Genomic DNA, 26337 nt, shown 5'->3' with positions numbered 1-26337 from the left:
AGAATGCCCCGGTGTTGGTGGTCAGTGGAAGGAAGAATGCCCCAGTGTTGGTGGTCAGTGGAAGGAAGAATGCCCCGGTGTTGGTGGTCAGTGGAAGGAAGAATGCCCTAGTGTTGGTGGTCAGTGGAAGGAAGAATGCCCCAGTGTTGGTGGTCAGTGGAAGGAAGAATGCCCCAGTGTTGGTGGTCAGTGGAAGGAAGAATGCCCCAGTGTTGGTGGTCAGTGGAAGGAAGAATGCCCTAGTGTTGGTGGTCAGTGGAAGGAAGAATGCCCTAGTGTTGGTGGTCAGTATTTAAAATACTCCAGTGTTGGTGGCCAGTGGATAGAATACTTCAGCATTGGTGGTCAGTGGATAAAATACTCCAGTGTTGGTGGTTAGTGGATAGAAGATTACTCCAGTGATAGTGGTCAGTGGGTAGAATACCCCAGCGTTGGTGGTCAGTGTATAGAATACCCCAGCGTTGGTGGTCAGTGTATAGAATACGCCAGCGTTGGTAGTCAGTGTATAGAATACGCCAGCGTTGGTGGTCAGTGTATAGAATACGCCAGCGTTGATGGTCATTGCATAGAATACTCCAGTGTTGGTGGTCAATAGGTAAACGAATGCTCCAGTGATGGTGGTCAGTAAGTAGAATACTCCAGTGTAGGTGGTCAAAGGGTAGATGGAGTGTTCCAGTGTTGGTGATCAGTAGGTAGAATGATCATTCAGAATGATTATTTGGTACAAGGGCAGCACACCGATGCCGAATTGTGTTGTCCCCCCTGTACATTGTAAAGTGCTGCGTAAACTGTTGGCGCTATATAAATCGTGAATAATAATAATAATAATTATTACATTCTCCTTCTTAATCTGCAGTGTCACCAGCCTCTTACCCACACCAGGAGGATTCTCTTATACTGTTTGCTTTTTCTTCCGGTATACAACAAAATGGCCGCCGAGCTTCAGACACCTATTGCTATAACAAAAAAAAATAAACAATATTTTGAACTCCGACCTACTTTTAGGAAAACTAGTTCAAGCTTAAATGTTAGAGCTATTAATTATCATATTTTTAAGGAAGCTTGTACGAAGCGTGCTACAAAAAAATGTCAGTCTCAAAGAGTTATATGACTACTATGTACCACTTCCGGGTTTACACTACACTATAGCACTTCCTTGAGGGGGACTGAACCAGTTTTACCTTTAGAACACGAGAAGGAGAGCGCCGACCTGCGCCCTCTGCTGGCGAATATCCGCTTTCCATACACTGGCGTCACGTAGAGTGGCTGCGCAAACTGGTTCCAGCGAGGACTGGTACTAGAGAAATGGATCTCCATTTTGTTGTAGTGCACATTATTGGAAGCTAAGCTGGAACCATTTTGTTGTGGCCCAGCAAAAAAACTGAAATTGGAAGGAGACTACAGCTGCTATATACTTCTGCTTTATCCATTGTGTATTTACTTCTACAGTGCAGCCAGTGAGTGAGTGAGCTGAGGCATCTGCAAAAGGTATATCCAAGTTCTTGAATGCATTCGAACTCTGGGATTTTGTAGGATTGTTTTTGTACATAGAAGGTTGCTTGGGCATATTTACTACAGAATGCAAGCTATGAGCAGAGCTTCTTTAAAGCGGAACTCTGGTCACATAAACTTTAAAAGTGTGTACTTGTCTAATCCAGAGCACTAAGTGTCACTTTTGTCTGCTGCTGAGTCACTTCTGACAAGTTTTCCTGACACCAAGAGACCAAAGGTGACGGGGAGGGAGGTCCAGCTGATTGACAGCCTCAGCTCTGTTCTTTATATTGTTTCATCCCTGTGTATCACCTGAGGATAGTCCCTTTACTATGTATATTGAGGGTTTACAACCACTTTAAGATCGGGTCTTAAAGGCAGACCCGACCAAACTATCCATTGCCGTCTATGGAGCGGTAGGTGTCAATGGACATATGAGACCCTTATAAAGAAGTACAGTGGGTAGTAGAGGTGCGCATATTCACTGGTCTCACGGTTCGATTTGATTACGATTATCTGGTCAACAATTCAATTCCGCGATGCATCACGATTACTGACGAGCTCCCATTTCCGCTTGGGCCTTCCTCCCTGCAATCTTCTGGGACACATCGCAGGTCCAGCTGAGTGAGACATGCGCAGCCGGCTGTGAAACTGCAAGCTGTCACAGCCAGATGCCCACAGTAGTATTGCCAGCGCAGTGGAAAGGCTGGGGAGAGAACGGAGGGTTGGGGTGGCTACGACGCTGGATTGTGGGACAGGTGAGTGTCAGCACAGAACGTATAGACTGGGTGTAAGTAGAGTACACACACATGTACATTCACATCACACAACTTCATTGACACCTTTTTGGATGATTTTAGTTATGATTTTGCTCATCACACTGCCCCACACATACAATGCATGGCATCATGGCTGCATGCCATGCAGCCATGATGCCATGCATTGCATGTGTGGGGCAGTGATGATGATGAGCAAAACCATAAATCATATAAAGAAAGGAATCAATGAAGTTGTGATGTGAATCAAATCAATCATTATTAGCCCTTGTACACACGGTCGGACATTCTGACAACAAAATCTGTCGGATTTTGTCCGAAACTGGTGTTGCATACACACGGTCGGATCAAAGTTGTCGGAAAATCCGATCGTTCGTAACGTGATGATGTAATTTAGTTACGACGGGACTACGTTCAGGCTAGTAGCCAATAGCTTTGGTCTAGGAATTTGATCTGAGCATGCGTGGCACTTTGTCCGATCGGAATTCTCTACAAACGATCTGACCAAGTCCGATCGGATCATGTTGTCGGAAAATTTTATAGCCCAGCTCTAAAACTTTGTCGGTCCGATATTCCGATGGAAACAGTCCGATGGAGCCCACACATGGTCGGATTATCTGACAACACGGTCCGATCGGACATTTTCCGTCGGAATGTCCGACCGTGTGTACAAGGGCTAAAACCTACAAATAATTGATTAAATGGCATGGTCACTTTAAAATGACTAATAGTCATAATTTAAAATCATGGTAAAAATTTGATACAATTTTCTGTTGTTATCACACCAACATGGCAGCATACATGTGGTAGATCAATAAGTAGCTACTAGGGTGGGACGCTTAAGGAAATTCCATCTTATAAGAAAGTGGAAAATCACATCACAGCTCAACAAACACAGATTTTCCAATAAAAGAAAGTGGTCTTCTGAAGAGTGCAGCAGTCCAGAGCTTGTTTTTCGTCCAGGTACCGCAGGTCGAACATACAGCAATTCTGTTGGCTGGAGCCCATTCATATAGTGGGCCATTAGAATTAACTTTTTAGGAATGGGCTGTTGTGTGGGCGTTAACTCTTTATAGCTTTGTACGTTCCCTGTCGGTGGAAGTTGGGTGAAGCTACTACCACATGTATGCTGGCCTTGCTGGCTCCAGCTCCAGGAAAACAATTTTGGATCCTAAGGTACACCCATCATTCCCTAGAGAAACGCTAATGCCACATAGTCCATAAATCTGTGTTTTTTTCTTTTATAGAGTATTTCCGTTTTGCTACCAGGCTCTTGATACAAACATGATGGCTTCCTCACATTGCTCCATTTTAAACAATCTGACACTTCAAACAACCTGGTATATGCTGGGTGAAATATGTTTGGGGCTGGACACAGAGCTGATTTAGGATGAAGGCACCAACAAAGGACAACTGACTATCACCTAAAGTGCATAAGTGTTTTCAGGGAAAAAAAACAGATCTTTTAGGTCAGCTTTCAGTGTTGGAACATATTTTGCAGCAGAGGGATTCAGTTTTTATGAATATTCTCCTAACTTTGCATGACGTGAGTAGAGAGGAGACCACAGAGAGTTGAAGAATTTAGGGCTAAAAGGAAGAAAAAACATTTCAAAAAAGTTGAAGTGCATGGCAGTAGAAGGGTGAAGTTAGGGAACAGTTGTCATAGTTAACATTACTTATCTGAAATAGCTTTTGAGATGATACATTTTTAGGGATTACCTGAACTTGGGGATTATGTAGAACACAGCAAGACACTCCATGGCTAAAGAACTTGGGGGAGACTTTTGGAGGAGTGTGTTGGCCATAATGGTTGAAAACCACTGCTCTAAAAATGATAGGGAGAGTTTGAGATTTGTGAGCATAAGAAAAGCTCAGTTTTAAAGTGGATGTAAACCCATCGATTTAAACAGTTAAAAAAAAAAAGGCATGCCGGGAATGCTAACTGCACATTGGCTGTGCTCTCAGCCAAACTATCAAACCATCCAATGGCTGGTGTCATAACGAATCACATGTGCAGCACCATAGCAGTTGTAGATTAAACAGAGGCAAAGATGGCAGCTTCCTTGGCTGAAAACGATAGGGGAGTTTACTTCCACTTAAAAGTGGTTGTAAACCCTCCCCCACAACTTTGTCCCATGTAAATCAGCATAAAAAACCCTAATGAACACTGCTTGTAGATATCTCCTTACTTGCTTAGTATTGTTGTAATCCTTGTTGTTCTGTAGAATGAAGTCACTGAGCATGCCCAGATCTCCCCTAATTTACGGCACACTCTATGTGCTTTATCTATCTGTTATCAGGACTTCCTACAGCACAACACTGAACTCTGGTAATCACTCAGAGCTTCCTCCTTGTGACCATGTGACCTCACATACAGTCTAAACTTGGCCATTACTGCAGTCTTATCAGCTGAAGCTGATAAGTTTGACAAAGGCAAACATTAGACATTGGCACAAGTTAATACTATGAAATAAACAAGTAAGCTATGAACAGGGAAGCAGGGTTGCCATAGAAACATTGGATTGAGAAGGAGGCTTGGTTAACAGTACAGGAAGTGCTCAATGTAAGGGCGGAAATACACTCTACTGTGGACTCAGAAAACAATACTTAAGATGGTGCTGCCTAACCTCTGGAAACAAGTTTTTTAAAGTTTCTTTAAACAGTAAGTAATATGTGATTTGGGCTGGATTACAGTGGCTATAGTCTGATAATGACTTATTATAATGGACTAAATGAAAAGAAGCATCAGCGTGAGAGAGTTTACTTCCTCTTTAATAACATGTATGTACGTATCTTTTTGACTTCATCGACCCTTTCCATAAGGGGCTACTTTCCTTCCATAGATATTTTGTTGGGACAAGTATGGTTTGGCCTTTGGGATACACCTATTTCATTTTCACTTAGGCTATTACGGTTGGAAAGGGCAATGACTATTCAGCCACGGAATGGTGGGGCCATGCCTAATGTAGATGTAGGGTTTTTTCACATGTACAGTACTTGGGCCCTATGGAGCTTCAGTTTTTTTTCTATGGTGATGTTATGTATGAAGGGCTGTATGGCACTTTATTTCTTGCCTACCTCTGTTGATTCTGCATACTGGCTGTAAACTCTAACAAAGTTTATTGTTTTAAATAAACATGTATGTAAGGTGGTCACATTGTTCACTAGCCAAATACAGGTGCATCTAAAAAAAATGGAATATCGTCATAAAGTTAATTTATTTCAGTAATTCAATTCAGAAAGTGAAACTTGTATATTATATAGATTCATTACACACAGGGTAATATATTTTAAGCATTTCTTTGTTTCAATGTTGATGATTATGGCTTACAGCTAGTGAAAACCCAAAATTCAATATCAGAAAAATAGAAGATTGTGAAAAAGGTTCAATATTGTAGACTCATTGATTTACTAAAGGCAAGTAGACTGTGCACTTTTCAAAGTGCAGTTGTGTGTAATGAATCTATATAAAATATATGAGTTTCACTTTTTGAATTGAATTACTGAAATAAATAAACTTTTTGATATTTAAATTTTTGAGATGCACTTGTATATGCTTTTATTTATAATTCTTCTTTTGTCATGCTTTGTTGCATTACCTGATTAGATTTGCTGAAAATTAACGAGGAGGTACTTTCATAGGTACCAGAGTTTGTTTTCTCAGTCATGACTGATCCAAATAGAACGGACCAGGAGAGAAAGATATTGACCGAGAGAATATACAAAGAAAGGAAGAAAGTGACAAAGAGTATCTTGAACCTCACCATGGAGATTATCTACCTGTTGACCGGAGAGGTAAGAGGAATTCTGGAAATGTCACATTGTCCTTACTCCAATCTATAATAATAAAATACAGACCTGAAGGGAGATGTGAGTGATTCCAGAAGCCTCGTATGACTTCACTCTTATGACTTTTAATAATATGACCGGAGAAGTGAGGGATTCTAGGAATGACCCACCGACACCTCATCTTTCACACCCTCCTCTTTCTTTACTCCTCCCATGGGTCAGTCTCCTTTTCCTTCACTCCTGGTCATTTTCCTTGTCTCCTCTTCCTTCGCTCCTCCCATGGGTCAGTCTCCTTTTCCTTCACTCCTGGTCATTTTCCTTGTCTCCTCTTCCTTCGCTCCTCCCATGGGTCAGTCTCCTTTTCCTTCACTCCTGGTCATTTTCCTTGTCTCCTCTTCCTTCGCTCCTCCCATGGGTCAGTCTCCTTTTCCTTCACTCCTGGTCATTTTCCTTGTCTCCTCTTCCTTCGCTCCTCCCATGGGTCAGTCTCCTTTTCCTTCACTCCTGGTCATTTTCCTTGTCTCCTCTTCCTTCGCTCCTCCCATGGGTCAGTCTCCTTTTCCTTCACTCCTGGTCATTTTCCTTGTCTCCTCTTCCTTCGCTCCTCCCATGGGTCAGTCTCCTTTTCCTTCACTCGTGGTCATTTTCCTTGTCTCCTCTTCCTTCGCTCTTCCCATGGGTCAGTCTCCTTTTCCTTCACTCGTGGTCATTCTCCTTGTCTCCTCTTCCTTCGCTCCTCCCATGGGTCAGTCTCCTCTTCCTTCGCTCCTTCTGTTGGTTGGTTGTTTTTTCTTTCACGCCTCCCATTTGTCAGTATCCTGTCCCTCGACACCTCCTGTCGGTCAGTCTTCTCTTCCTTCACACCTCCTTTTTGGCCATTCTCTTGTTCTTTATGCCTTCCATTCTTCTTTATGCCTTCCAGTCAGTCCCCTGTGCCTACTGTTGGCAAGTCTTCCCTTTCTTCATGATTTCTTTTCTTCATTCTTTTCACACCTTCTATTGGCCATTTTCCTTTTATGTATGCCTTCCATTGGTCTTTCTCCTCTTCCTCCTGTTGGTCAATCTCCTCTGACTTTATGCTTCCAGTTAACCCATTGATAAGTCTAATTTACCTGTATGGGTCTTGTTGGCCACTGTTATCTGCCTTCACCCATTGGCAAGTCTTGTCTTCTCATTCTACATCTGTCCTGTTTAAATTTTCTATGATTTCCATCTTTTTGTCCAAATATTTTTTCATCTATCTCAGCTATCCTTTTGGAAAACTTGTGTCCTGCCCACCCATCAGCAGTATTATCTTGCTTATCACTTTCCCACTGTTCATTATTTTCTTTATTTTGAATGTCCAGGATTACACAGTAGTAAAAAAGACAGCCTGTGAGTGTATGAAAACCAGCTTCCATCCCTATGCATCAGCACATTGGAAGAGGAGCCAGGGCCCCACCAAGGAACTTCTACCTCCTTCCCTAATAGTGGAGAAAAACAAAGAGAAAAAGATTTTAGAAGTCATCAACAACATTATTAAACTGCTGACGGGAGAGGTGAGCGGTTATGGGAGATATGGGACATTATCCAGTAACAGAAGGGATGTGTCCAGGTGATCACTGTGATTGTGTGTGTCAGGTTCCTATAAGGTGTCAGGATGTCACTGTCTATTTCTCCATGGAGGAGTGGGAGTATGTAGAAGGACACAAGGATCTCTACAAGGACACAATAATGGATAACCCGTTGCCTCTCATATCAGCTGGTAAGAGGACAAGAGTACTATAGATCCTCCTAAGTAAACATATTGCCCGATATATAGACCTAGAGTAATTATATTCAGCCAGTGTGTGTTTCCTACAGATGGATCCAGTAACAAAAATACCCCAGAGAGATGTCCCCGTCCTCTGTATTGCCAGGATTCTACAAAAGAAAACCACGACCATTCTCCGGATGATCAGGTAGTTGGAATTGAGGGTCTTATTAAAGCAGAACTCCAGGCAGATTTAAAAGAGAAGAATTAATTAAATCAGGGGCATTACTAATCCTGCCAGATTTGCTACAATTAGTACCTATGGCCAGAGAGGCCTGTTGGGATTGGGCAATTTTGGCCAAAAGTTGACCTTATTGAAAAAGCATTTATGTTCCTCAGCAGAGGTATACAGACGTTCCAGAGAATCCTGAGCCGACATCAAGGCCTTTGGAGTGGAATCAATGTTGTGAACAATATAAGCAGGTTCATACTGCTGCTCCTGGTCTTCCATATGAGAAAATAGCTCAGATGATCATTCCTTCACAGCCTGTATCTCAGCTGTAATAAGCCCCCTAAGGGACACCTTAAACATCTCCCATTTTTGAAGGGTATCCCCATAGGAGGCATGATTTAGAAAAAAAGGTAGTTATTTGTTGTACAATGTGATCAAGATATGGAAACAACTATAGCCAGTAGGCATTAGGTTTCCAAAGTAGGCTAGGGAGGTCTTTCAGAAGACGGGTGAAAAGCTCCAACACCAATGGGGAATAATCTTGCACTCCACATTGCCCACACAAAGATCCATTGGAGATAATGATAAATGGGTCTTAGAAAAACAAGAACATTTCTTAGTATGGGGAAATGTATAGCACCATAAATCCAGCATCTCCACCTCTGACAGTAATCTCCCAGGAACCTTACATCTGGTCCCCCAAGGCTGAGAGATCAAGGGGTGTCTATCTCAGGTAGGGTCACGATAACAGTTCAAGTTCCCCATTATCAACAATGGGAGGTCAGGTTTGTCAGGACAACAGGATCTGCAGAGCATCTCTTGAAAAAGAAGGGGGAATATATACAAAGGCCAATACTAAGGTTAGGCTGTAAAGCTTACAGTAAATAAATACAGTATCTCAAAAAGTGAATACACCCCTCATGGTTTTTGTAAATATTTTATTATATTTTTTCATGTGACAACACTGAAGAAATGGCACTTTGCTACAATGTAAAGTAGTGAGTGTACAGCTTGTATAACAGTGTAAATTTCCTGTCCCCTCAAAATAACTCAACACCCAGCCATTAATGTCTAAACCGTTGGCAACAAAAGTGAGTACACCCCTAATGGTTCAGATGATGTCAAGCATGTGTGGCGGCAACCAGGTGAGGGGTACAAAGACAAGTGTGTCTTTCCTACAGTCAAGCGTAGTGGTGGGAGTGTCATGGTCTGGGGCTGCGCGAGTGCTGCCGGTGTCTTGTGAAATAGGGTCCTCCATCAGATGCTGTCCCCTGCGTACTGCGCATGCGCAGTACACAGGAGCACAGATTCCGAAAATTGCAGAGGACGAACGGCGCCTGCGCCGTGAGTCCAGGTTCTATCCCCACTATCCAAGTGGACATAGAGTTAGAATAAAAAAGAGCCGAGCGCAGCGAGGCCGAGCCCGAAGCGTGGCGAGCGAAGCTCGCCCGCGAGGGGCCCTCTAAAATTCTAAACCCTATGTCCGCTTGGATAGTGGGGCTACCTCCTCCACTCGCGGCGCAGGCGCCGTTCAGCTTCGGAGATTTTCCGAAGCTTCGTCTGCTCCGTACTGCGCATGCGCAGTACGGAACGGACACATATGGATGGCCGGACTCTATTAGGCAGAACACCGGCACTGGGGAGCGCATTGAGGGAACTATGAATGCCAACATGTACTGTGACATACTGAGCATAATGCCCTCCCTTCGGGGACTGGGCCACGTGGCATTATTCCAACATGATAACGACCCAAACACACCTCCAAGACAGCCACTGCCTTGCTAAAGAAGCTGAGGGTAAAGGTGATGGACTGGCCAAGCATGTCTTCAGACCTAAAACCTATTGAGTATCTGGGGGGCATCCTCAAATGGAAGAGGAGGACAAGGTCTCTAACATCCACCAGCTCCGTGATGTGGTCATGGAGGAGTGGAAGAGGACACCAGTGGCAGCCTGTGAAGCTCTGGTCAACTCCATGCCCAAGAGGGTTAAGGCAGTGCTGGAAAATAATGGTGGCCCCACATAATATTGACACTTTGGGCCCAATTTGGACATTTTCACTTAGGGGTGTACTCACTTTTGTTGGCAGCGATTTAGACATTAATGGCTGTGTGTTGAGTTATTTAGAGGGGACAGCAAATTTACACTGTTATACAAGCTGCACACTCACTGCTTAAAAATATAGCAAAGTGTAATTTCTTCAGTGTTGTCACATGAAAAGATATAATAAAATATTTATACAAATGTGAGGGGTGTACTCACTTTTGTGAGATACTGTACATATTGGCCATTAGATTTCACCTATTAGTCAAGTTCCTGAAAAACCAGGGACCAAGACAAGAATTAATTCAGCTCTGCATTTAACAATGCATACTTTAAAATATTTTATTTAAATGCTAGTAGTGTAAGTACCCGCTTCTTGAAGTCCCTATAGAGCAGAGCTCAGAAAGAGGGAAGGAGAATGTGCACAAGGAGCTGGAGCTATGTAAAGCTCAGGACTGGATGGACAAACAGCTCTCATATACAGTGGGGCAAAAAAGTATTTAGTCAGCCACCAATTATGCAAGTTCTCCCACTTAAAAATATGAGAGAGGCCTGTAATTGTCATCATAGGTATACCTCAACTATGAGAGACAAAATGTGGAAACAAATCCAGACAATCACATTGCACTCACAATCTCATGATACACTGCCCCATTCATTCTTTCCTGTACACGGATCAGTCGTTCTGTTCCCTTTGCAGATAAACAGCCCCAAAGCATGATTTTGTCACCCCCATGCTTCACAGTAGGTATGGTGTTCTTTGGTTGCAACTCAGCCTTCTCTCTCCTCCAAACACGACGAGTTGTGTTTTTACCAAACAGTTCTACTTTGGTTTTCATCTGACCATATGACATTCTCCCATTCCTCTTCTGGATCATCCAAATGCTTTCTAGCAAACCTCAGACAGGCCCAGACATGTACTGGCTTAAGCAGGGGGACACATCTGGCACTGCAGGATCTGAGTCCCTGGTGGCATAGTGTGTTACTGATGGTAGCCTTTGTTACGTTGGTCCCAGCTCTCTGCAGGTCATTCACTAGGTCCCCCCGTGTGGTTCTGGGATTTTTGCTCACCGTTCTTGCGATCATTTTGACCCCACGGGTGAGATCTTGTGTGGAGCCCCAGATCGAGGGAGATTATCAGTGGTCTTGTATGTCTTCCATTTTCTAATTATTGCTCCCACAGTTGATTTCTTCACACCAAGCTGCTTGCCTATTGCAGATTCAGTCTTCCCAGCCTGGTGCAGGTCTACAATTTTGTTTCTGGTGTCCTTCGACAGCTCTTTGGTCTTCACCATAGTGGAGTTTGGAGTGTGACTGTTTGAGGTTGTGGACAGGTGTCTTTTATACTGATAACAAGTTCAAACAGGTTCTATTAATACAGGTAATGGACAGAGGACAGAAATCTTGCTTATTTGTAGGCGACCAAATACTTATTTTCCACCATAATTTGCAAATAAATTCTTTCAAAAAGCAGACAATGTGATTGTCTGGATTTGTTTCCACATTTTGTCTCTCATAGTTGAGGTATACCTATGATGACAATTACAGGCCTCTCTCATCTTTTTAAGTGGGAGAACTTGCACAATTGGTGGCTGTCTAAATACTTTTTTTGGCCCACTGTATGTGTGTTAACTGTGTGGCTGTTTGCCTGGAGTTCAGCTTGAAATGAATAAATAAAGAAAAAGCACTCTCATTGCCTCTTCCGTAGATATTGGGGAAATAAAGAAAAAAATTTTATTCATAGAAAACCTATGGTCAGACTTTAAAGGCACAACAAACACTGGGAGTACAAAAATAAAAACTTAAAGTGGGGTGCCCCTAAAAAAATAAATAAAAAAAAATTAAAAGTCAGCAGCTACAAATACTGCAGCTGCTGACTTTTAATAATCGGACACTTACCTGTCCCAGGGTCCAGCGATGTGAGGGAACGAAGCCCCCCCCTCGTTGCCTGCTCCGCTCGCTGCACCGTCATTTGTACTGTGGGCACCAGGCTGTGGCTTCACAGCCGGGCACCCACTGCGCATGCGCGAGCGGCGCAGGGCACCGTGATACACCGCGCAGTCATCTGGGACACCTGACAGGTCCCAGAGGACTGTGCGGCGCGAAGGGAAGTGACGTCACCAGCCCGGGCAAGGAAGAAGGCAGACAGGTATTTAGAGGTGAGTAAAAAAAATTTTTTTCCAATTATTTTATTTTTTATTTTTTTTAAAGATTTTTAATCACTTTTTTATTTTTTGGTGGCAACACCACTTTAATATTTATTGAAAAAATGCATAAAGTATAACGACCAGAGACATGAAAGAAATAATAAAAATCACATATACAGATAAAAATCGATACATGATATGAGCCCTCATGCGTCTACGCATTTCGTTGTACACTTCTTCAGGACACATATGGGGTTCAGTGGTTGCAAAGAGGAGAGGGATCTCACTATCTTGCAAGGGGGTCACGTAAATACGTATTAGTCAATCAGTGATTAGACAAAAAATGGTTTCCAATAAAGAAAAACATATGGAAAAGCTCAGGGGCAAAACGGCTCAATACAGCCGAGGCCACCTGTGGGCTGATCATCATAACTTGTTGAACAGGGGAGATTAGATGGGAGATGGAATATGCCATAGACCATGGTGTACAAATCAAAGAGGATCCTTGAGTCACAAAAAAAGCCACAAAATGGAAGTATATGTGATTTTTATTATTTCTTTAATGTCCCTGGTCGTTATACTTTATGTATTTTTTCAATAAATATTAAGTCATTTTTTGTACGCCTAGTGTTTGTTGTGCCTTTAAAGTCCAACCATAGGTTTTCTTTGAATTAGCTTTTTTTCTTTATTTCAGCTTGAAATGATAACATTAAGCTCTTCTAAGTAATTGCTTAGGAAAAAACTAATTTTGAAAATATGAGTGGATATTAATATGTGTAAACATATTCGATAAACATGACATCTTTGTGTTTTTTTGACTTACCTAGGGTGAAAACCTGATTATTATAAAGGTGGAAGACCTAAATGATGAAGAGACATATATAAGGGGTGATGAGCTGTGTAAGGAAATTCATCCAAAGATCAGCACAGGTGAGTAATAAACACTAAATCCAGAGAAGAGCCCCAGATTCTCCTTGATCAGTCACTACAACAATCTCTTCTTCTCCCCCCTCCTCTGTTAGTAGACAGTAATGGGGCGACAGTATGTAGTGGGACCATCAGCCTATATTAAACTCTTATAGAAGGTAAAAGAAAATCATTAGTAAGGTAATCCAAATGGAATGTCTAGAAGCAATTGATCTTTTTTTACCTTCAGAAAACCTAAAGGAATTGTTCACACATAGGGGGATATTTACTAAAGGTAATTCCACTTTTAACTGCAAACACACTTGGAAGTGCGGTCACTGTAGATCTGAGGGGTACATGCAAGGAAAATAAAAAAAAATGCATTTTTGCTTGCACATGATTGGATGATAAAATCAGCAGAGCTTCTCCTCATTTCAGAGCTTCCCCTCAGATCTACAGCGACTGCACTTCCAAGTGCAATTTGAGTGCACTTGTAGTGCAAAGTGGATTTGCCTTTAGTAAATCAGCCCCAAAGTGCAGTGACTGCCATTTTCCCGCACATTGGATAAACACCAATCACCACTAGGGCACATAGAAAAAAATGCTTTCTATGTGCCCTGTTTGCACTAAAATGCAGCCAAGGGGTGTGGTGCAGTGAGCTGCGTAGTGCACAGGTAGGCACTGCATGTCACTGCGCAGTAGTGCAACACACTGTGTTGTTGCATGGAGACATCAATGAACTATCACTTTGTGCACTTTAACCACTTGCCACCCTGTCACAGTACATTTACTTTCCCATGGATCAGGGTGCTTGTTACCCAGCTTCTGTGAGCGGCTGGGGTATCATTTGTTTGCTATTATTGGTCATAGCAATCACATGATTAGAATATTCCCGTTTTGCTTAGTGTTGTGATGCTGTGATTGGTCCACAGCTATCACATGGTACCTGGGCCAATCATAGCACCCTGTACCATTTGATTTTCTATAGTCAATCACAGATCACAAGCTTTCATGAATGAAACCCATTTATGACACTATTGCTTATAAAGGGATTTCATCCCTGATCAGCCATGGATCACATAGAGGCATGGAGGAGTTCAGCTTTGAGGAAACATTAGAGGCTAGGTTCACACAAGTCCGGTGCAAATTTCCCCTCAGTTTTCTCTGTGAATTTCCAAAGCAGCTGTTCAGGGGTTCAGCTGCAAGTTAGATGCCGTTCAGATGTGAGTTTTGCAGCAGGCAGCCACCAGCGTCTTATATTAGCTGCTTGTTAAGGAGCAGGATGGGAATTTGGCCGTCTCGTCCTTAATAACGGATGACTCATCAGCTGTTAGTGGGGTTCCCCGCTGACAGCTAAACATAAAAGAAAACATTGCCAACAATATAAAAAATGTGAAAAAAAAATGGCTTAAATCAATTTTAGGTTCTTTCTGGTCTAGTATGGATTTTAGGAGGAACCTCACGCAAAAAAAAAAAAATGGCATGGGGTCTCCCTCAAATCCATACCAAACCCTTAGGTCTAGTATGAATTTTGAGGGGAACTCCCACGGCAAAATTTAAAAAATAAATGGCATAGGGTCCCACTCAAAATCTATACCAGACCCTTATCCGAGTATGCTGCCTTGAAGGCCAGGAGAGGGGGACATGAGCGAACCATACCAGGCCTCATGCCCTCAACATAGGTGAGTGCTTTGGAGACCCCCCCCACCCCAAAGCACTTTGTCCCCCTGTTGATGGGGCCTCTTCCCCACAACCCTGGCTGGTGGTTGTGGGCTTCTGTGAACAAGGGGCTAATCGGAATCTAGAAGCCCCCTTATAAAGGGGGTCCCCAGATCCCACCCCCATGTGAATGAGTATGGGGTACATGGTACCCCTACCCATTTAACAAACAAGTATAAAAAGAGAGTAAAGACACATGAGTTTTTGACAAGTCTTTTATTAAAAAACACTAAATCCATTGTCAATCACAATGTCTGCCGCCATCGCTAGACCCAAAGGCTCCTGTCTGCCTGCTCAGCCTTGTGATAGTTCTTAAATAGTTAAGGGGCGGGGGCCACTGGCGATGTCACCTGGTGGCACCACCCCCCATGTGACGTCACCAACCCAGCATGCAGCGGTCCGTGGCATCACAGGGGGCAGAGCATTAAGCATTCGGGCAGTGTGAATAAGCCCTAAATTATCCTACTACCTAGGATACTTTGCTTAACATCCACCCTTTAATGGGCAGGGTTTATATCCTAGAGATCTATTACCCCTCACCTTCCCCCACTGAACTTTCATAGAAATGTATCGGCCTCCTGGGAAATTGTGGTGGAAATTTATAGCAATAATTCTAAACGCAAACTTTTTTTAGGGCTTGTGGAGATTTTTTTTCAGTATCTAGAGAGCTGTGAACTCTCCATGGTCCAGAAGAGAGACACAAGATGGTATAAAGTACAGTGTACTTATTTCCAATGTTCTTATCGTATTTCCACCAGATGGAAGACACGTCAGGAGTATTGCTGATAAACGCACCGCTATCGCTCCAGATGGTGAAAAAGATAACGGCATTGCTTCCAGTTCTTCAGAGGAAGCCCCCCTTACCCCAGATCTCCATTCAGATCTTCACACCACAGATCTATTATCTGACCCCTCAACACATGGTAGATTGCTTCCAGACTGCTCACCTCCTGTCACCCATCATACTCCTCATAGAGTAAGTAAAACTCGTTTAATGGGAGGAACAAACATTATCACCAATCGGCCAGCTCATGCTGGGGAAATGCCTTATTCATGTACTGAATGTGGGAAATATTTTCCCTGGAAAGCACTCCTTATTAGACACCAGAGAACCCACACTGGAGAGAAGCCATTCTCATGCTCTGTATGTGGGAAATGTTTCACCCAGAAATCCATTCTCGTCCGGCATGAAAAGGTTCATATAGACGATAAGCCATTCTCTTGTTCAGAATGTGGAAAGTGCTTTCGGCAGAAGTCTGATCTCGCTATACACGAAAGGGTTCACACGGCCGTGAAGCCGTTTTCCTGTCCGGAATGTGGTCAGTGTTTTACGCAGAGGGGACATCTAATGTCGCACCTGAGGAGGCACACCGGGGTGAAGCCGTTTTCCTGTTCTGAATGTGGCAAATGTTTCTCATGGAAAATGCTTCTCGTAAAACACCAAAGAATGCATACGGGAGAGAAGCCCTATTCCTGCTCGGCATGTGGGAAATGCTTTACTGATAAGGCAAATCTTCTGCAGCATGAACGAATTCACACCGGTGACTACCTGTACACTTGTCCACACTGTGGTAGAGGCTTTGCCCATAAATCAAGCCTGGTCCGACATGAGAGGCTCCACATCAACGATCAGCCATGTTCATAAAGAAAGGAGCCCCCCTTCTATGTGTATTGATCACAACAAGATATCTGTTCCTTTGTCAGGATAAGGCAGCTGATAAAAGCTACTTATACATTTCTAGATATAAAATATAGATATAAACATTGATACTTGTTTGGGCTGAGCATGCATGTTTCACACATAGTGCATGCCTTATCCAAAGAGAACAGAAGTGACAGGCCAGGAAAATATATTTTGGGCATCCCATTCCTTTTCCATTAGTGATTAACCCAGAAGATATCACTTGGTCAGTGACTTAGACAGTATTGAGGTCAGGCTACTAGAATTGCCTGTCTCATAAAAAGACTGTTTTCCTGCCTTTCTATGGCTTCATCAGGCAGCTGGCATTTACAGATGGGAGGACTGAAATAGGGACTTGCTGATTTCTGTTGGTAGAGCTTTCTTTTAGATGTACTTGCCGTGGGGATTATTTACTGTCTGGGGCAGAATTGCAGGCATTTCCAAGTGCAAAGAACAAATTGTCAATGTCTTTTGCTGCTATTTATTTTAAGTTAATGCTAGGTGGAAAGAAAGAATCTACTCTTCCTTCCTTCGTCCCACCCTCCCCATCCACCCATCAATGTCATACAGTATCTCAAAAAGGTGAGTACACCCCTCACATTTTTGTAAATATTTTATTCTATCTTTTTATGTGACAGCCCTCATACGTCTATTTCCCAAAGACAAACTCTGGATATAACTCTGAGCACATGCACTCAACTTCTTTGGTCGACTATGGCGAGGCCTGTTCTGAGTGGAACCTGTCCTGTTAAACCGCTGTATGGTCTTGGCCACCGTGCTGCACCTCAGTTTCAGAGTCTTTGCAGTCTTCTTATAGCCCAGGCTATCTTTATGTAGAGCAACAATTCTTTTTTTTTCAGATACTCAGAGAGTACTTTGCCATGAGGTGCCAGTGACCAGTATGAGAGAGTGAGAGCGATAACACCATATTTAACACACCTGCTCCCCATTCACACCTGAGACCTTGTAACATTAACGAGTCACATGACACAGATGAGGGAAAATGGCTAATTGGGCCCAAGTTGGACATTTTCACTTAGGGGTGTACTCACTTTTGTTGCCAGCGGTTTAGGCATTAATGGCTGTGTGTTGAGTTATTTTGAGTGGACAGCAAATGTACACTGTTATACAAGCTGTACCCTCACTACTTTACATTGTAGCAAAGTGCCATTTCTTCAGTGTTATCACATGAAAAGTTATACTAAAATATGTACAAAAAGGTGAGTGGTGTACTCACTTTTGTGAGATACTGTATATAGGCAACTGAAGTGGAAGCCAACATTTATATATATATATATATATATATATATATATATATATATATATATATATATATATATATATATATATATATATAATTCGCCCAGAGTTTCAGTTTAAAAACAGCTTTTCGGGTCTGATAGCCATGATTTTAAAGTGGTTGTTAAGGCAGAAGGTTTTTTACCTTCATGCATTCTGTACATGAAGGTAAAAAAAAACTTCTGTGTACAGCCCCCCTAAATAGTTACAGGAACCCAAAAGCAGTGGCTCTCTCCACTCTCTTTGATCTTTAATCTCTTTGGCCATGGAAGCATCAGCAGAAGCTATTGGTTCCTGCTGCTGTCAATCACACCCTGGAGTGGGGGTGGGGCAGAGTCGTTTCTGTGTGTCAATGAACACACAGAGCACAGCTCAAGATCAAGCCCACACGAGCACCCCCATGGAATTTGACTTGTTGTGGGGGCACTTGGCAGGGATGAGGAGCCAGAAATTCCATTGGGTGACCCCAGAAGAGGAGAAACAGGGCTGCTCTGTAAAAAAACTTTGCATAGAACAGGTAAGTATGGCATGTTTTTTTATTTTAAAAAATAGGTTTATAATCACTTTAAGATGCATTCCCACTATTTGAAACAATAAAAAGATTAATGTGTAAATGCCCAGCTCCTATTGTATTACCTTCTGTAGATACTATGCACTGAAAAATAGACCTAATAAATTTTAAAAGAATTTGTAAAATGGTGTCCGGTATTTCCTTATGATTGATAGATAACACTGGTTCTTCATTGTTTTCCCTGGTTGGCTAAAATGGACATACAAAAATAATATCTTTTAAGAGTCATCTGTTCAAATTCAGATTCTTGAACAACCTGGGCTGAGGTACTTGAAGGACCATTTAAAGCTGTATGGTTCATAAAGATACTTTCTATAGTTTCTAAAAAAAAAAAAAACAACCTAAAATAAACTTGTGAGCTCCCTTTTTTTCTTAGGTAGCCCCAGGTTTGGAGAGCAGAACCCTACAAATCACGGAGAGCACTATTATGGTAATATTGAACAGAGCTTCATCCCTGTCATGTTTCTTCCAATTGCGTACCTTCCTCTTGGCCACAAGGTGTAATCGTTGGCCAACACTGGTTGGTGAGTAAGAAAAAGGATTGGATGAGATGGGGCAGGAATCAAACTGTGGTTAATGTTTGTAAAAAAAAAACAGCTGATGAAGAATGAAATGCTAGTTTTTCTAGGGGTGGAACTAAAACGGCAGATTACTTGCCTTACTCTATGGTGCTACAGTCTTCTTCAAGATGTGGCAACCAATCCCTCATAACCCTTTCTACTTGCCGGTCACTAACTGACCTTGTTAGATGCCTCTTGCACCCTCATCATGCCACAGCTGATCTTGCACTGTACATGATAATGAGGTGGAGAGTAGAGTGGAGTAATCGGTTGCTGGTTATCACAGGATCAAAGAACAAGGTACGCAATCCTTTGTTTTTAGAATTTAGATCATCCTCCAAAAAACAAGCATATTCCTCATGGGGGGGGGGGGGGGGGGGCACAGTTGTATTGTTATATGCTTGTCTGGAGTTCTGCTTTAAATACAGTACAGTATATGGTCCATATAGTACACCTGCTGCCCAGCACCCCTACCACCTTGTACCAAGCACCCATGCCACTGTTCCTTCTTAGTTTGGTGTGTGATAGTGTTGGTCCAATAGAAGTGGCAAATTGGTTCTTGGTTTAACCCAGAGTCAGTTCTACTTCAGAGTGGCTAACAGACAGTGAATGGGCCTTGTAGACTGTGTTGAGAAGCGCCACACTCAAAAGTTCATGACACTTAAAGCAAAACTTCAGCCTGTCCCCCACAATTTTTTTTTTAACCCCCCACTTACCTTGTTGCCAGTCCTGCACAGTTAAGGTACCTCATCATCCAGCATTGTCCTGCTGAGGTTTCTCTTCCCCCCTCCCATGGTCCTGCATCGCCATCTTCTTCAGTGTTGTCATCAGGAAGCTGCTGGCTTTTTGGGGGTTCAAGCCAGGAGCTCTCCGATAACATGCCACTGGGCCCTGCACCCTCCTCTTATTTTCAATGAAGGACTAAGCTTCCTGGGATATGTTATGTACATGGTGGATGGGAGGCAACATGTCATAGAGGATGAAGATCCACTTTAAAGAGTTTAAGCCCAAATCTTTATTGACCAAGAAAAGCCAACATGTTTCTGGAGAAATGCCTCTGGGCTGGAGCTGTAGATATGATCGAACTAGCATTGAGGTTCAATTTGGATACATATAATGAAGCTGGATCTCAGCTGGTACATCAGAGACCTTGTATACTGTTCCTTTTTGTCACACAACACCAATGATGCTTCTTCCCCACATAGGCCAGTGAGAAAATAAGGTAAGCAAAGGAGGTGAGGTGGGCCATGTGTGTCCTGTTGTGGGACTTTGGGTTTGGGGTTCACTCCAGGTGATGCATCATGAGATACGGAAAAAAAAAACAGATATGGAGTGGCTCCTGTTTCCCAAATGACTTGACACCACTGATATCAGCATTCAGGAGGCAAGCTCACCTGTAGAAGCCCTTTCTGTTCAATATTTTTTATTAATATAAAGAAATGCAAAGTAATACAAAGTATGCAATTAGTACATCGGTATTTTCAAATACAACAGTAAAAAAAAAAAAAAAAAAAAAAAAAGAAATACAAAGTTATAAGGGGAAAAGAACAGTATATAGATTGCAGTAGCAGTAATAATCCAAGACATAATGAATAAGTGGGGTAGCACCCTGCTCCAGGTACCCCAAATGGGAACACACTGTACACAGGATCAAGGTGCTAACCCCGACAGTAGGGAGGGAGTGGAAACCGAGGAGAATAAGATTAATACCATATTCTCTCCCTGTGTTAGCAGAATGAACTAGAGATTGATATCCTAACTCTAGAAAATGGCAATAACAAAGCCAGTATAAGGTTGGTAACATGAAACACCAACTAATAAAATAGAACCACTAAGGGCGAATAAATGGTATTAGTCAATAGTGAGCAAACCGTTAGGAGGTAGGCACAGAGATAAAAAAAAAAAAAGGGGGGGGGAGGGGGGAGAGGTAGGGGGGCAGGGGCAAAATGAGTCCCTCTTGGATTAATGAAAGTGATCAATGGAACAAGAGTTTAGCCGATTCGTACCAGTTTAGCCAAGCTTCCCATTTGTGTGTCAGTTGAAGGAGAGAACTTTCTGCTAAGGCATACATGCGTTCATACATGCCATGTATATGTGTTTCTCTGATGACATCTGACTGTGAAAGTTGGTCAGTTGATTTCCAGTTACGTACAATGGTCAACCTAGCAGCTAGGCAGATATGTGTAACTATGCATTGAGAATTGTGGGGGTAGTTTTCGATCCCAATATTAAGTAGTGCCAGTTCTGGAGATGGAGGGGAGGCAATATGTGTAATTTCTGAGATAAGACGAAAGGTATCAATCCAAAATTGTTTCAGTTTAGGGCAGTCCCAGAGTACGTGATATAGAGTACCTGGGAGGCCACATAATCTCCAACAGTTAGGATCTGTGGATGGGTTAAATTTATGTATTTGCGATGGGGTGATGTACCACCGATTTAATATTTTATGAGAGAGATCCCACAAGTTAGCCGATTTAGTTGCCTTGAAGGTGGCGCTGATAGCATTGTGCCATTGTTGAGGAGAATACGTGGAATCTAAGTCTCTTTCCCAAAGTAGCATGGGAGGCAATTTTTCAAAAGTTAGTTTGCCATCTAAAAGGGCGTAAAAAAGGGAGATACCTTTGGTCGGTGAGGTGGTGTTAGATAGGTAACGCCAAGCCGCGATAGGTATGTTACGACGAAGGGATGGATTCCGTATGAGACAGTGTGATATTTGGACATATTTGAAGTAATCAGTATGAGGTAAGGAAAACTTGGTCTGTAAGGAGGTAAATGAATGTAGGTATTCATTGTCATATAGGTCTGAGACGTGGGAGATACCCTTGTGTTTCCAAGAGGAGATCTGTATGTCTTTAATCAGTATCCGTACCGTTTCTGTAGAAGCCCTTTCTGAGTTGCTGGTGTAAGAAACCCATCAAAAAAGTAAAGCAAGACAAACCACCATTTATTTCCCCCCTACAGAAGTATACTTCTCATGAGAGCAATTTGGGGAATGCCATTGTTGACCTTGGGAATCTTGATTGTATCTGGCTAAGGACAAAATTAGGAGAAATGTCAGAATTCCTTATCTGCTTGTTTCAGATCAGTGGAAGTATTGAAGCAAAGATATCATGGCAGCCAGGAATTTAGCATCTTTAGAAAGAGAGGCAAACAATGGCCTGTTTTGGAACAATCATCACAATCATGAGAAAAATTAGCTTTATAGAGATATTTAACATAATTTTTCCAGATAGGAATACATAGATGCTTATTCATATATTTTAGAACTTGTATGTCAAATCAAATTGATAACAGGGAATAGGCTGGATAAACCCTCTTAAAATGTTTAAGGTAGAAAGCCTTTAGCATCGAACAGGCCGTAGCACAGAGCAATTCATTCCAGTGAAGACTCTTTTTCTGCTCATTGTGTCAGAACCACCAGTAGAGGACGAATCTTATATATGATGGAAGAAAGCGTTCTCTGTGCAGGAAGTGTGGAAGCCATATTTATGTAGCCTTAGAAAGATGTAGGAGCAGAGAAGCTTCAGTAGAGGTGGGGGTATGAAACTGGAGAGTGTGTGCCCAGTGAGGAGGAGGTAATAATGTCCTCTCATTGAGAATGGATGGCGGGGGATCATATCTACTCAACACGTCATCATCCTCATGCAAGTCCTCTGATGTGTGGAACATTAGATGGTGAGCTCTGCTGGGACTGTATTCTTCAGAAAAACTCAATCTGTGTCTTGGTGCTTTATATATGCAAGTTTTGACATTGTTTTGAAGAGTTTAAGAACAGCATTTTTTCTGTATGTGTATTGCTGTAGCATTGTATGCTTTACATCCCTGCCCTGTCTATCTGTTTGCTGATATTGGTATGTGAATTGACTCCTTATCTGTTTCTAAGGATAGTTTAGAATTATTTTGGATAATGCCCAATTTTTTGTGATGTTATTGGTATTGCAGTGTTTAACATAAAGACCGGCATTAGAAAAGACTGACCCAGATGTACAAAAGATAATTTGGGAGTATTTAAAAGGACACGAGGAACTGTACTAGAAGGTCACGATGGAGAATCGGCCACCCCTCACATCTCCGAGTAAGCCCTTGTACACACGGTCGGACATTCAGACGGAAAATGTCCGATCGGACCGTGTTGTCGGATAATCCGACTGTGTGTGGGCTCCATCGTACTGTTTTAGAGCTGGGCTATAAAACTTTCCGACAACATGATCCGATCGTACTTTGTCCGATTGTGTGTAGAGAATTCCGATCGGACAAAGTGCCACGCATGCTCAGATCAAATTCCTAGACCAAAGCTATTGGCTTCTAGCCTGATGGTAGTCCCGTTGTAACGAAATAACGTTGTCACGTTACGTCCGATCGGATTTTCCGACAACTTTGTCCAACCGTGTGTATGCAAAACAAGTTTCGGACAAAATCTGACGGATTTTGTTGTCGGAATGTCCGACCCTGTGTACAAGGGCTAAGACGCTGCTGAATTACTTTTACAATCCCCCCAACCTCTGCCGCTTTTACCAGGCTTTTGGGGAGCCTGGTAAGGATGCGACCTGCAGCATCCAGGTCCTGGGACACAGTGAAAGGAACTGATGTTGTTCCTCCCATTGTGCTTCTGGTTTCTGACAAAACCAGAAGCAATGAGGATTTTGACACTTCCAGTTTTGGTCTTGTCTAAACAAGCCGGCTTGAACAAGCATCTGATCAAACCAATCTTGGTTTGATTAGATGCTTTGGAGGTCAGAGGAGAGATCCAGATCTCTCCATAAAGAGGGCCTGTCACAACCCATGCTATCAGAAGGGTTGTTGTTCATCCCTTCTGATGACATCAAAAGAGATAAAAAAAATGAAGGAAAGCCCTCCATCCCACATGCTTGCACACGCAAAGGCAAACACATATACGTAGGTTGCACATGCATATGTAAACAGTGTTTGTACCACACATGTGAGGTATCGTCACAAGGATTATTGCAACAGCAATAATTAACTAAAGTGTTTTTTTTTATTGCATTTGAAAATCTGCTGAACAGATACAATGTGACATAAAAATTTCAACACTCACCATTTTATTATGTAGGGCCTCTGCTTAAAAATATATAATGTATGGGGGTTCTAAGTAATTTTCTAGCAAAAAAATAAAACATGTAGATTTTTACATACATGTGAGAAGTGTCAGAATTGGTCTGGTGTTGAAGTGCTTAAAGGGATTGTAAAGTAAAAATTTTTATTTTTTTAAAATAACAAACATATCATACTTACCTCCACTGTGCAGCTTCTTTTGCACAGAGTGGCCCGAACCTGCTCTTCTGGGGTCCTTCGGCGGCTGTCTCGGCTTCCTCCCGCAGGTACTTCTCACTTTCATGCGCGCTCCCGTGATACAGCCGGCGGCTATAGCCGCTCGCTGTATCACACAGCCCCGCCCCCCGGCGCGCCGCATCATTGGATGTTATTGACAGCAGCGCAAGCCAATGGCTGCGCTGCATTCAATCCATCCACTCCAGCCAATCAGTGGCCAGGCTGAGCAGTGAAGAGGACGGCGGGGGCGAGCACAGGATTTTCGATGGGTTAGGTAAGTAAAATGGGGGGACTGGGGGCGCCGGCAGTGTGAGATGTTTTTTCACCTTAAGGCTAGGTTCACACCGGAGCGATGCAGGAACGCCGCGAATCCGCGGCGTTTTCCCGCATCGCATGCCTCCCGCCGGCAGTTCACACTGCCCTATGCGGACTGCTGGGAGTGTCAATGAAATCTTAATGACACCCCCAGATCAGTCCGCATATCGCAGTGCGATCTGCAAACTCAGACAGGAATCGGATCGCATGGTGTGAACACTCATGCGATCCGATTCTGCTGCGGACCAAAAAAAGGGTCCTGTGCGAGTTTACGGTGGGTGCGATGCGAATTCAGCCATACTATCTGTATGGCTGAACTTGCATCACACAGAGATCGGATGTGATTTGCACTGCAGTGCGGTGCGAATCACATCCGGTTCTCCCATCCGCAGCGGTGTGAACCCAGCCTTATGCATAGAATGCATTAAAGTGAAAAAACATTTACCTTTACAACCCCTTTGACTATTTCCTTTTTATTTCCCCTGGATAATACAGAAGATACTCCATCATCTCCCCAAATGGTGATAAAGGAGATGAGTTTAACGTGTCCAGTTCTTTAGAAGAAAGCTCCATTGCTCCAAACCCCCACAAGCTTCTCACACTGCAGATCCATCATCTGAACCCTCTATACATAGTGGGATTTTCAATCCTGTCCCCCATTATACAGCTCGTAAAGAGGATAAAATGTTCTTATGTTCTGAGTAGAGAAACTTTACTCGTGTTCTAAATTCAGTAAACGGTTTTGCTGGCAATCTTCTCTAATCACCCATGAAAAAGTTCACAGGAGTGGGAAGTCCTTTCCATGTTCAGTATGCGGACAATGTTGTTCCTCGAAAGACGCTCTTATTGTGCATCAGAGGATCCACACGGGTGAGAAGCTTTTTTCATGTTCAGAATGCAGAAATCTGATTTGGCTAAACACCAGAACTCACACAGTGTGGAGAGTGTTTTACCCAGAGAAGAGGGCTCATCTTGCACCACAGGACACACTCCGGGGAGAAGCCCTATTCTTGTTCTAAATGCAACAAATGTTTTACTGGAAGGGCCAACCTGGCTGCTGATCAAAGAATTTACACTGGTGACAATCCATACTCTTGTCTGGAGTGTGGGAGAGGCTTTACACAGAAATCTGATCAGACACAAGAGAGTCCACACCGCCCCGATCGTCCCTTTCAAACACTGTAGCTGCTGACTTTTAATAAGGACACTTTCCTGTCCAGCGAGCCCGTGATGTCGCCCCCCTGAGGCCGATCCGTCCATAGGATCGGCTGCCGGCGCCTCCATCTTAACGAAGGGAAACGGGCAGTGGAGCCTTGCGGCTTCACTGTCCGTTTCCTACTGCACATGCGCGAGTCGCACAGCGCTTTGTGACTGGCCCTCTTGTTTTCTGGGGACACACATGTCCCAGAAGGCAACAGGGCCGCTCGTCGAAGAGGAGGAAGCGCAGCGGACTAGGAAGAGGCAGATTAGGAAGAATGTCTAGCAATAGGGGTTTCAGGTAAGTTATTTATTTTATTTTTTATTTTTTTTAGGGTGGTCCTTCACTTTAATAACATAACAAACAGAGAGAAAAAAAAAACAAGGGTAGCAAAACTTTCAGTGTGGTTAAATCAGAGGTTCTAACTGAGGGAGTCTATATACCCCCTGACTCGTATACTGACCAAGACTCTCACTTTATGTCATAGATTGGCATGATATCCATGATAGTGTGATGTAACTTTTCCATGAGCTGTATAGCCGCCATGCATTTAAAGTGGTTGTAAACCCTTACAGACCACTTTTTTTTTTTT

The 26337-nt window shown here is 42.9% G+C and overlaps 2 protein-coding genes across 2 annotated transcripts in view; one reads left to right on the top strand and one right to left on the bottom strand.

The window, feature by feature from the left end:
* The window catches only part of LOC143957199 (uncharacterized), a 220478-nt gene that overhangs the window by 98055 nt on the left and 96086 nt on the right, over positions 1 to 26337 (bottom strand). The gene's annotated exons all lie outside the window — the stretch shown is intronic.
* LOC143957127 (oocyte zinc finger protein XlCOF7.1-like) lies at positions 1320 to 17783 on the top strand. Its single transcript, XM_077467280.1, has 7 exons — positions 1320 to 1488; positions 5910 to 6062; positions 7403 to 7594; positions 7677 to 7800; positions 7899 to 7996; positions 13035 to 13137; positions 15591 to 17783. Exons 2-7 carry the CDS (start codon positions 5934 to 5936, stop codon positions 16475 to 16477), a joined length of 1533 nt encoding a protein of 510 aa, XP_077323406.1. The 5' UTR covers positions 1320 to 1488; positions 5910 to 5933; the 3' UTR covers positions 16478 to 17783.

Source organism: Lithobates pipiens, unplaced genomic scaffold, assembly GCF_037356315.1.
Source record: "Lithobates pipiens isolate NorthernLeopardFrog02 unplaced genomic scaffold, aLitPip1_a1.2 Scaffold_51, whole genome shotgun sequence".
Lineage (NCBI taxonomy): Eukaryota > Metazoa > Chordata > Amphibia > Anura > Ranidae > Lithobates > Lithobates pipiens.
Note: the sequence above shows the minus strand (reverse complement) of the source record. Positions and strands in the feature narration are given on the sequence as shown.